At 40.2% G+C, this 12,799-nt stretch overlaps 1 protein-coding gene across 6 annotated transcripts in view; it reads left to right on the plus strand.

Moving 5' to 3' along the window:
- LOC131219156 (probable protein S-acyltransferase 22) overlaps nt 1-7,248 on the plus strand; it is a 48,034-nt gene extending 40,786 nt beyond the window's left edge. For 3 of the 6 annotated variants that reach the window (XM_058214164.1, XM_058214169.1, XM_058214170.1), the window contains 2 exons: nt 1,402-1,584; nt 3,800-4,913. In XM_058214164.1, the coding sequence (XP_058070147.1) occupies nt 1,402-1,584; nt 3,800-4,582 (966 nt within the window). In that variant the 3' untranslated portion in view covers nt 4,583-4,913. Of the gene's footprint in view, nt 1-1,401; nt 1,585-3,799; nt 4,914-5,559; nt 6,279-6,301; nt 6,722-6,974 lie in introns of those variants that run through there. The other 3 variants (XM_058214166.1, XM_058214165.1, XM_058214167.1) reach the window with 3 other exon arrangements.
- The last annotated feature ends 5,551 nt before the right edge of the window (nt 7,249-12,799 follow it).

Below are 12,799 nucleotides of genomic sequence, written 5' to 3' on the forward strand. Positions count from 1 at the left end.
CTGCTATTTTCTCCTTTCAAAATGTGGGAAAAAGTAATTATTACAAGTTTACCACTATTTACAGTGAAAATTGAAAAAACAAACACCCCCTTAGTGACTGTGTTGCGATTGGTGTACGAAGATGAGTAGCCACTAATGGGTTATACCTATGATGAGATGGAAAAGGCTATAAATAAAATTATGGGCCGCTTGAACTACACGGAGCATGATTACAAGCCTATTTTAGATGCAACTATGTTGCGATTGGTGCACGAAGATGAGAAGCCACTAATGGGTTACATCTATGATGAGATGGAAAAGGCCATAAATAAAATTATGGGCCACTTCAACTATAGGGAGTATGATTACAAGCCTATTTTAGATATTATAGATAGAAGATGGGACAATCATTTCCATTGTATCAGCGATATATTGATGATATTTCGCTTTGTATCGATAACATCTCATATCGCTGCATTTATAAAGAGCCCCCCCGTGTCGACGATATTATCGCCAATGGCGACGTTATTATCGATCATACCGTCAACACGAGGGAATTGGTTGGGTAGGTGCATAAATAACAAAAGAGGGGGGGGGACAAACAGAAGAATGGGATTTTTTTTTTCTGAAATTTCTTTTTGTGGGGATCCTATTCCTGACTGGATTTTGACAATTCCTTTTAAGTCTTGTGAATCAAAACAACTGATTAGAGGAGAAATCAAAGATCTAAAGCTTCGTGGGCTGGAACACCCAAGGTATGAATGTATAGAAATCTGAGTTTTATATATATATATATATATTATTTTTGCATGGAATTCTTCTCAAATCCATGTCTATGCATGATTCTCATGCATTCACACAGATTTGAGTGAAAAATAAAGAAATTAGAGGATCAAAATAGGAAAATTTTGGGGAAATTGGGGAAATCATCGCTGATGGCATCATCAGGATCAAAGGTGCCTGATCACATGAAGATATCTGATCTCCACACAGTGGTGGTCCAATCATACTCAGATCAGACGGCTCAACTGGTAATGGATATTGGATTACAAGATGGACAGCCCACTTCTGCGATCAGGGATGATCTCTTGCATGAAAATGGCCTCAATTTGCACGCCGCTTGTTTCTCACAATACGTTGGCCCAACTGGCCGCTGAATCCAATCCAACCCTTTAATGTAAAAGAAGGCAGATATTGAGATAGAGGGAGGGAGGGAGGAAAAAGTTGTGTTGGTATGAAAAAATCTGATCAATATCTTCTTTTTTTTAGCTCGTAAGTTTTTTGGACCTTTTCAATTCATGTGTTGTGCTCAGCTCACTGTTTTTCTTTGGATCCTTGCATTGTCCTTCTCTGTTATGAATTGATTTGAGCTAATGGGAATTACACATGCACTTATTGTGGATATCACTTTGACTGTGATAGGGAATCAGCACATACGACTACATTATAGCCTTGAGGGATCAGGAGCAGCAAGCCACTGGAGTCCAGCAGAGTCCTCAAATGTCTCCTGCTAGCTCCCTTACAGGATTGAGCAGTGCAAGCTCCTTCAATACTTTTCATCGAGGCGCATGGTGCACTCCTCCACGCCTTTTTCTTGAGGATCAGGTATGATCTGAATTTTAGTATCAGGAATATTCTTTTTTTTTTTTTTGGGTTAGCTTGTTAGTACGCACCCATGTCAGTACATGCACTTTATGTTAGCCACCCCCGCTAGGGATTGATACCAAGACCTCAAGTGTTGAAACGAGGTATCTCCACTCAGTCTGCCACTTGAGCTATGGATCTGGGTGTGTATCAGGAATATTCTTGATTCTTCCCAACATGCTTGTCCCCCAGCTACCATGAAATATTATAAGAAAATTAATTATTTTTGAAAACCAATCATATAGATAAGTTTTGTAGTTAAACATAGGGTTTTTTTTTTTTTTTTTAATGGAAAATGCTGGCATGCTTGTCAGTTGAGCTCCCCTCGTATGTGGGAGACCCAAGCTGATTGCCACTGTTGTTCTGGTTTCAATCCTGCATGAACTGATTATGTAATCCAGATGAAAAGAATCACACAAGTGCCATGCAGCACCCTTTTCATGTACATGTGGCAAAGATGTCTGGTGATACAAACTGTTGACTGGTGGACCACAATGCAGATCTGCAATCCTGAAACTTAGGGGATACAACTATGTTAGCCATCAGGTCAATGGCTTGCAAAAGGAACAGTTAGCTCAACACGGCACTGGTCTGCATTGAACTTGCAAAACTTAAATGGATGGCAAGCTTTTTGTCCATTTATTGAGAATTTCGGACTATGGTCCATCCACATGGCAGCCCACCAGATTAACCATCCCAATCTTGACACATGTTTGCGACATCCCACATGTAACATGAGAGGGAGCTACATGTACTTCAATGATGTGAGCTGCATGCTACCGTTACTTCTTCTGGATCACATCAAAGATCTCCTTATCCATAGATCACTTCTCTGAAGCCGAGGCTTTGTTGATGGAGATGGCTTCTTTGACAATTCTTACTTCATCTTCAATAATAAAGTCGATTCTTCCTTGAATGCTTGATGCTTCAGATGAAAGAATTCTTCCAACATTCCATTACCAATGCATGGAAAATTTGTGTATCTTGATCCCCTAATTTTAAACATTTGATCCCATTATTGTTAGCAGGCATATGGGCTTATGGTAAGAAAGGAATAATCGGTGTTTTTGTAAGCAAAGTGGGTTGGTCTTCAAGGTCTTTAGAAGGGCAAAATTGGATGTAATTGGATGGGCTGGGCCTCTAATAGAGTGGGTTGGTCTTAGAGTTGTATTTGTATAAAGGCTTTCTCCAAGTGTTCTTTTTCATCCATGGTGTGCTGTAAAGGCTGTTACATAAAGGTAATGGTGGCAGCTGTTACATGTTATGGGGTTGTAAAGGCCGTAATGGCTGTTACGGAAAAAATGACCCATGCAGGCTCCATTACCGGGCCGATACAGTTTTTTTTTTTTTTTTCAACAAAAGAAAAGAGACTGTAACAGCCGTTACTGCCCCTGTAACGGTTGTTACACCTGTATCATAAGGGTGATGGTGGTGGCTGTTACAACCACCGTTACTGTTATGGAATACCTTGCTTTCATCTGATTCTTGGTCTGCCTTGTAATTGCTCTGTTTTCTCTTTCTTTGATAATAAAATTCTCTTTTAAAAAATATATCAAATTCTGCCTAAAGGGAACAATTCTCACCAAATTATCCTTGTGCTTTTGACGGTCAGTCTATATAACAAAGGGAACTTTGGATCCTTATCTCTTCCCCTTTCCGACAAGTCTCTCCAAAATTTTATTTTATTTTCCTTCCCCACCTACTGAATAAAGTATTTTCATTTTTCAGTTTTATAATACTTCAGTTCTGTGCAGACTGCAGACACATTATAATAGATTGTTTGGAAATTTACCATTCGTATTTCATGACTAATGTTATGATAATGGAAATAGTTGTTAAAATTGTATCTCTGTCATATGTTTTTGAAGTAGATGGCAACTTACCTCGTGAAATTTTCCCCATGAAAAATTGAAGAGAATTCTTGAAATTCTTACAAAAGAAATTGCAACTTGTTTTGAAAAATCAGTGATAGTTTTGTTCCATTGTGGTAAGCAGAGTTAAAATCATCTGAATGGCTTGATATTGAAAGAACTAAAAGATGCTAGCCTATATATGTTGAATACTGCCTACTCAGCAAATCTACTGCCATTTTCTTTTTTATTCTCGGACCTGATAATAGCTTTTTATTCTTGGACCTGATAATAGCATCTCTCTCTCTCTCTCTCTCTCTCTCTAGTTTGATGTAGTTCCTCCTGGTGCAAGTACGTCTATGAATTCGTCGGGTAAGAGAACGATTGTAGACATGCCTACGAGGAAAAGAAACACAGAAACTGTAAAGATCAGTCCTTGGACACTGGCACACTTAAATTCTGAAGAAGTTTCAAAGGTGGCTGCTCAGGCGAGGAAGAAATCCCGGGTCCATCACCCAGTGTTGCGGCAGGAAGCACCTTTGGGTCTAGAAACAGACAGCAGCTTTGGCAGCAGCAGCCAAATGCTTCAGAGGCCTGATAACCGTAGGCGAGCTAACAAGCGAGGCAGCAGGCTTCTTACAGGTCTCCCTCTTGAACCCCTGGCAAAAATGTCAGCCAAACGCACTGTCAATAGCACCAGTGATCTGGCTGTGGAGACATCATCGATGGGTCTGGCTCCTCTACAGCTTGAAGCAAGGAGTGCTTTCCGCACAAGCCTAGCTATGTCTTCAGCTGGGGGAGTTGCTTCTTCTCCTGATAGCAGTCTGGACTCACCTGATCTACACCCATTCCATGTCTCTGTAAAGGCACAAGGGACTCTTCCACCTATTGGTACCCAGGTGGGGATTCAGCTATCAAGGTCAACCAGCGATGGGTATGAAGCATCTGGTGGTGAAGACAGCGACCGGGTTCCTTCAAGAATGCTGAACAACAGGCAATCTTCATTAAACTGGAGTAGCCTGCTCTTGTTCAGCTCTGGCCATGTTCCCAGGGATGCTAAATCCAAGGCGTCATCATCATCGATGGATGGCCGGCCAATCCGACACTAGATAGCTTTGAGATCATCAGTTGAGCTTCTTCTGGTATCCTCAGGCCAAGGTGTTGATTCAAAACCTTCTCTCTCTCTCTCTCTCTCTCTCTCTCTCTCTCTCTCTCTCTCTCCCTCTCTCTCTCTCTCTCTTTTTTCTATTCCTCGTTCTACTTGTTGGGGAGAAATGACAGAAGGAGAAACTGCAGCTTGAAGCTTTAAAAACTGTCCTTTGCTTCACTTTGCACTTGAGAAAACATGCATGCTCTCTTGTATTCCACAACTCATTGGAGGTTGCCGGTTCTCTTCTTGTTTACCAGACTAACCATTTTATTACTTTTGGATTTCCTCTCTCTCTCTCTCTCTCTCTCTCTCTCTCTCTCTCTCTCTCTCTCTCCACACACACACACACACAAAACACGCGCATGCTAGTGCTTTATTATCTCATTAAAATCTTTGTTGCCCATGTATTATCGGTGGTATTCCTGGTACAATGGCCCATTCTTAAAATGTTAGGTTGGGTCTGACAGTTTCGTTTAGATTGTATCATCTCTGAGTTTCCAACTCTTTATACCCTGCTTGTTTAGGTTACATCTACTATGCCGTGGCTAGCTTTATTGCTGAATTTCAGAGGGGTTATATTCATCTTTTTTCACATCTAAGTCTCTATTGTTGTGGCTATGTCACTACTGCATCATCCACCCGGCAAGCCACAACAAAGACTGCAGATTCGGTCCAATTTGATATGACTCGTGGTGATTCGCTTGGAGTAACTCGGTCATAGAAGTAAAGATGAGAAGCCTGTTTGAAACTCAAAAACTCAAAACTAATGAAATACCATATCACCCAACTTGTGCTTTTGCTTATTTCCACTATTTTATATTCTTTCGACTATTCGTAACTTTTTAAATGAATACACAATTGAGAAACCCGACTTGGTTGGAAGATAAATCTGTTCAATTTTTTGTTAGTATTATTAAATGGCCTCTTGGAATGTAGGTGTAATATGTGGCTTGAAAGGCCTTCCATCATTCTCATCTGCGGCCCCTTGAAAGTAGGTCACATCTTAAGAATTGTGAGACTGCTAGTGGGCAGATTAATTTGATCTGTAACAGCAGTGTTGGACAGTGTATCAGGTGCAACTTCCGGCAAGAATTTCAGCCATCTATATTTCACAGATGCGAATGATCTCAGACTATATTGTGTGGTGCTTAAAAAATCTTTGCAATGGTGGTGGCCCCACCCCATTCAGAGGCATTAACTTCAAATGGTTTATAATTTAAGATTTCAAAATTTGGCCCCTGGTCTGCAACGATGAAGGGTCCTGTTTGAAAAGAAGAGTTTTAGTTTTTACACTTTTGCTAATTTTGGAAAGGTTTAGCTAATAAGAAGTCTGTTTTTACAATTTTGCTAATTTTGAAAAGGTCTGTAGTTAATATGAATTTTCTTCTATATTTTAGGTGTTATGATTAACATTCTCTAAACATGTTTTATGAAGGGTTACAACTGTTAAATACATATTAAACCCAAATTTTGGATAGAAATTGCATAAATGCCACTGAAATGGTGAAATTTCAAAAATGTCCTCATCTAGCAACTTCTTAGAAGATTCCCTCTTTCTGACAAGTCTTATCCTTATTCTTTGTAATTACAATCCTATACTGAATCTTAGGATCGAAAATGGTACAATTCATTTTATGATCACCCTTTCAAATGCCTTCTAATATTTTTGAATTTGCAGGAATACCTTGGAGAGCGTCTATAAATAGCCCCCTTTCTCTCTAGCAAAAGGGCCTTGAATTTTTTAATTTTAAGATGCGAAATGCTGCTGCAAAGTAGAGAAAAAATAAAAAATAAAAAAATCTGAGAAAATTCTGAGGAGAAGATCAAGAAGGATATATATATATATAGAGAGAGAGAGAGAGAGAGAGAGAGAGAGAGAGAGAGAGAGAGAGAGAGTTTGCACAGTGAGATTCTGCTTTGAGTAATCCAAATCTAATCAAAGTTTAACAGATTTGCAGCATCAATATCCAAACACGAGAAGGATTAGAGAAGAACATTTTGATTCCGTACTATTGTCATTTTGTGTATTGTATTTTTATGATGCTTATGTATATATTGTTCTATAATTATTAATACGCACTTGAAGATTTATTAGCAATATTATCGAGGTCGTTTTTTTTTTTTTTTTTTTTTTTTTTATATATATATATATATATATATATATATGCAGTATATTAATACTTTAGAAGGGTTTAAGGTAATGTTTGCAATTTTTTTTTATTTTTTATTAAGCCGATAATCTAAATAAATGTGTATGTTGGTTGCATATTTTAGATTGGAAAGTTAACTCTATCCTATGTGGTCATGGGGGTAGGACAAGTAATGATAAAGCTTGTGTTATTGAATATTAGGGTTATCACTTTCTACTAAAACTGTCACACATTGTAAACAGAGCCTGGGTCCTTGACTTCACTCTTGGGATGTAACTCAAGGATTTTATTTATTTATTTTTATTAATTTTTTGTTTGGTTGGTTCTGTAGTGTTTTTCCTTAGGGTTTGATTGGGAGCTTGTAAATGAAAGTAAATGGGAAATGAATTTGGAAGTAAATGAATTGGGAGTAAATGGCTTATAAAATTATTTTTGTACAGGAGTAAATGAAATGCACTTGAATATGGGGGTAAATATGAGGAATTGGAATGCATTTGATTTTTTCAATATATTCACAAGAATATATATGATATCCCAAGTCAGCTTGAATATCCCAACTTAATGTAGATATGCAATATTTAATGCAAGGATTGTATTCGGCCCATTGAAATATCTAGTTCAGCCAAAAATGAGGAAATTTTAAGTCTCAAGTTGGCCAGAAACTTGCCAACATTTTTTAACGACAGTATGGATCATTCTTTTGGTGTGATTTTAGTGATGTAGCCGATATTTCTTTTGTTTTGGAGTATCATTAATGTGACACGTGTATGGCGGATGTGTGCATAACAACACCTTTATTTACACGTGTGACTCTCCAAGGGAGCTCAAAAAGGCATTTTACCCCATTTACATCCAAATCCTCTCTCACAGAGAGGATTTCATTTACATGTATATTTACTCCCATTTTATTTAATTTACATGTATTTACTTCTATCCAAACATACCGTAATATACCATTTGCCTCCATTTACTCCCAATTCCACCATATACTCCATTTAGTCTCATCCAAACAGCCCTTTTACCATGATTTATGTAGAGTGGGCTGCGGACAGTTTCATGGCCAAGATGGATTAGAAAAGACCCGATCGGTAGTGGAAGTGATCCGGACTGTCCATACCTTAAAACGGACATATCTTGCAAACCAAAATGAGTTATTCGATGTGCCGTATATGATTTTGGGGTAGGATGAGCTACTTTAGCCACTCAACCCCACTATGCTGGGTTGCACACGCCAAATTTGTGAAATACCATCAGATCGACGGTCGAATTCCTGTTTTAATTTAGTTTTTACTATTTATAATAAGTTTTAGTTTGAGTATAACTCTTCATCCACTGGGCTTTAGGAGTTGCGCCCAACATAAAAAGTGCTTAGAATAATTAGGAAAATACCATGGTGAAGCCAAATAGGACACTATTTTTGGCTGAAAACCATGCACACTAGTAGGAATCACGACTGTCTATAAATAATAAGTTTACTATTTATAGTAAGTCGTGATTTTAGGAGTTTTAGTTGTAGTTTAATTCCGAAACTTCTCCCATGGCTTAGTATCCCTATTTAAAGGGTTGTAAACTCATTTATTTCAATCAACAATCAATTTACGAATTTTCTAGAATTTATTTCTATTTTCTTTCTTTTTCCTCGTGGATTCAGAGTAGTTATCCTTGAGGAAGACGGTGATCGACCTTATCACGTTTATCACTACGTCAACTGGTATTAAAGAGAGGACTCCCCTCGGGCTGATGACAAACAACGAAGGTATGAACCAAAATTCTGTGGACGGTGGGATTCGTTATCTTTCGGAAAGAATGGAAGCTTTCCACCAGGAGAGTCAGTTGACTATGTAAGGGCTACAGGTAATCTTCGACTATCTTGTGGATGCGTTACTTCCACCCCGAGCCTTAAGCGATGCTCAATCACCTGTGGTTGTTGTACGACACAGCCCCGATTTCCATGTTGCACTACCAGTAGTGAATCATAGGGCTACACAAGATGATTCGAGCTCTAGCGACGAGGACCTTAATGAAGGCTTTACTCGACGACCAATCTATGGAGGCGATTGTCTAGATCGTGCTGAAAGAGACTATCGAGGTAAGACTGAACTTTCTAGTTTTAACGGTTTATTACGCGTAGACGATTTTCTCGACTGACTAGCTGAAATAGAATGATATTTCAATTACATGGATGTGCCAGAGCATAAAAAAGTGAAGTTAGTAGCATTCAAATTAAAATCAGGTGTTTCTGCGTGGTGGGCGCAATTACAACTCTCATGTGCCCGGCAGAACAAGGCACCCATCTCATCATAGCCACAGATGAGGTGCCTTTTTCAATCATGGTTCCTCCCTAGTGATTACGAGCAGGTATTGTTCCAGCAATACCAAAATTGTCGACAGGGGAATCAAACCGTCATAGATTACACTGAAGATTTCTAGTGGTTGGTGACGTGAAACGATCTGTCAGAGACGAAATCACAAAAGGTAGCACAATTTATAGGTGGGTTACAATCGACGATTTAGGACCGAGTTCAAATGCACCTAGTCGGGACCGTGAATGAAGCGATTCAATTGGCAGGTAAGGAAGAAATGCAACGCAACTTGCAAGAATTCCTACTCGACCTTATCCTTCAACTCGACTCCTTATAACGGGTCCCACACAGGATATAGTGCTGGCACGAGGAAAAGAACTAGTAGCAGGACGTCCTCAACCTCCTGCAACCGCAAATTGTGATATAAGGAGCAGCCCATATAGGCCTCAACGTGTAGCACCCACAACAACGGGCTCGAGTAGGATTCCAAATCCTTACGTTCGGCCAAGGCTGAACAATTGTTACCGTTGTGGCTAGCCAGGCCACTTATCAAACACTTGTCCTCAAAGCCATGCAACCTACTTGACTATAAACGAAGGAGACACTGAAGGTGAGACCGCAAAAGAATACCCCAGCTTTGATGAAGATGAACATGCCATTGAGGAAGTAGCAGATGACGAAGATTGTGGCGAATCTCTAGTCGTGAGGTGATTACTGTATACCCCACGGAAGGAATTACATTCACAGCGACACAATATATTTCGTACGCGGTGCACCGTCAACAACAAGGTCTGTGATGTAATCATAGAAGTGGTAGCGAGAACATCGTCTCGAAAGTGATGGTGGACAAGTTGCAGCTACCAACGACAAAACATCATTCCCCGTACTCAATTGGCTGGATAAACAAGGTAAATGAGACCAAGGTAACTAAACAATGCACTGTCTCATTTTTAATTGGTAAAACTTAATAAGGATCAGATACTTTGTGACGTGGTCGACATGGGAGCATGCCATATGTTACTTGATCGACCACGATAGTCGGATCGTGATGTGACCTACCATGGATGAGACAATGTTTACGTCTTTGTCAAAGATGGTCAAAAGATAATCCTTGCTCCTATGACACCAGAGAATCACTCTAAAGCTTCCAAAGTGGAGGGGAGTCCATCTTGACTATTTGAGATTTCATAGAGGAATCCAAGAAAACCAGCGAGGTATACGCCGTAGTGGTGAAGGGCGAGGAATTGAAGCTCTTAAACATTCTTCCAAGTTTAATGCCATTGCTGAACGAATTCAAAGAAGTGTGGTCGGAAGATTTTACTCGACGAATTGCCCCCCATGAGGGACATCCAACGTCACATAAACCTTGTCCATGGGCTAGCCTGCTTAACTGCCCTCACTATCGGATGAGTCCGAAAGAGTGTGAGATACTTCAGAGGCAGGTAGAAGAATTAATCCGTAAGGGTATTTTGAGATAGAGCATGAGCCCATGTGCCGTGCCCAGCTTTGTTAATGCCAAAAAAATATGGGAGTTGGCGCATGGGTGTCAATAGCTGGGCAATTGACAAAATTACCATCAAATATCGGTTCCCAATACCGCGGTTGGACGACATGATATACTAGAAGGGGCCAAGGTGTTCTCTATGCTAGATCTGAGGAGCGGGTACCGTCAGATTCATATCCGACCTAGTGATGAGTGGAAAACGACATTCAAGATTAAGAAAGAGTTGTATGAGTGACTAGTCATGCCATTCGGTCTATCGAACGCACCAAACGCTTTTATGAGTTTGATGAATCAAGTGTTAAAACCGTTCATTGGCCGATTTGTAGTAGTATATTTTGATGACATCCTAATATATAGTTAGGATGAGACAGAGCACATGGAAAATCTTAGGCAGGTGCTGCAGGTCCTATAAGTTAACAAGTTGTACCTCAACTTGAAGAAGTGTAGTTTTTTAGAGGACATCCTGTTGTTCCTAGGATTTGTTGTAACATCCATGGGCATCCGTGTGGATGATGAAAAGGTGCGAGCCATTAGGGAATGACTGATCCCAACGAACATTCATGAAGTGAGGAGTTTTCACGAGTTGGTGACCTTCTATCATTGATTTGTATGGAATTTTAGCACGATAGTCACACTGATTACAGATTGCATGAAAAAAAGGCAAGCATCGATTACAAGAGCTTTCATGAGATCAAGCACCGGTTGTCTACAAGCTTGGCTCTTCCTAAGTTTGATAAGGTGTTTGAGGTTAAGTGTGACGCTTTATATATCGGAATTAGAGAAGTATTATCACAGAAAGGTAGGCTAGTAAGCTTTTATAGCGAGAAGCTTAGCGAAGCCTGAAAGAAGTCGTCGACTTATGAACTTGAGCTATACACGGTTGTTTAGGCGTTGCGACATTTGCGGCACTATCTGATCTAAAGAGAGTTTGTTCTATACACTGACCATCAAGCATTAAAGTTCATTAATAGTCATGCTAACGTGAATCGTGTGCATGCTAGATGGGTTGCGTTTTTTGCAGGAATTCACGTTTGTTCTGAAGCACAAGTCAAGGCAGCAAAACAAGGTGATTGATACACTTAGTCGTCGTGCATCACTACTCGTTACAATGAGCAATAAGGTGGTCGGCTTCTACTGTCTCAAGGAGCCGTACGCCGAGGATGAGCACTTTAAGGATGCTTGGATGAAGTGTCAAGAAGGTCAACCCAATGACTTACATATGTAGGACGATTTCCTCTTTAAAGGGAATCGATTATGCATTCCCTAAAGTTCTCCGAGGTAGCAAATTATTCAAGAGATATGGAGGTGGCCTTAGTGGACACCTTGGGCGAGACAAGTCGCAAGCTCTTATGGAACAACGGTATTACTGGCCACAATTGGTACGTAATGTGGGAAAAGTAGTGCAATATTATTATGTTTGTCAAACCTCCAAGGCAAAATCTCAGAATACGGGCCTCTACACCTTGTTACCTGTGCCTGACGGCCCTTGGGAGGATTTATTTATGGACTTCTTGCTTAGTCTCCCACGAAAACAACGCGGCGTTTGTTGTTTATGGTGGTAGATCGTTTCTCCAATATGACACACTTTATCCTATGTAAGAAGATCCTCGATGCAACACACGTGGCGAATCTATTCTTCAGAGAGGTCGTGTGGCTATATGGGGTTCTTAAGACCATTACTTCTGATCGAGACACGAAGTTCATTAGCCACTCTTGGCAGACTTGTAAACTCGATTTAATATACGACCTTAGTTCAGCAGTGCCTATCACCCACAGACTGATGGGCAGATTGAAGTTGTGAATTGCACGTTGGGAAACCTCCTTCGATGTATTTCAGATGAAAAACCGAAGCAGTGAGATTTGACTTTGTCTCAAGCGGAGTTTGCATTCAACGACATGGTAAACCACTCGACAGGGAAGTCCCCGTTCCAGATTGTTTACGGTTGAGTGCCCCACCACACACTTGACTTGGTCCCTCTGCCCAAGCTCCCATGCATGAGCGTCGCAATAGAACAGATAGCAGATAAGATCATAGGCATTCATGCGGAAGTACAAGCTAAGCTACATGCCTCGAAATAGAAGTACAAGGAGCAAGCCTACAAGCATCGGCGACAAAAGGTGTTCGAGGTGGGCAACCACGTTATGGTCCATCTACTCAAGGAGAGATTTCCAACCGGGACGTACAACAAATTGAAGAATAAGAAGATTGGATCGGTACC

Source organism: Magnolia sinica, chromosome 11 (genome assembly GCF_029962835.1).
Source record: "Magnolia sinica isolate HGM2019 chromosome 11, MsV1, whole genome shotgun sequence".
Taxonomy (NCBI): Eukaryota; Viridiplantae; Streptophyta; class Magnoliopsida; order Magnoliales; family Magnoliaceae; genus Magnolia; species Magnolia sinica.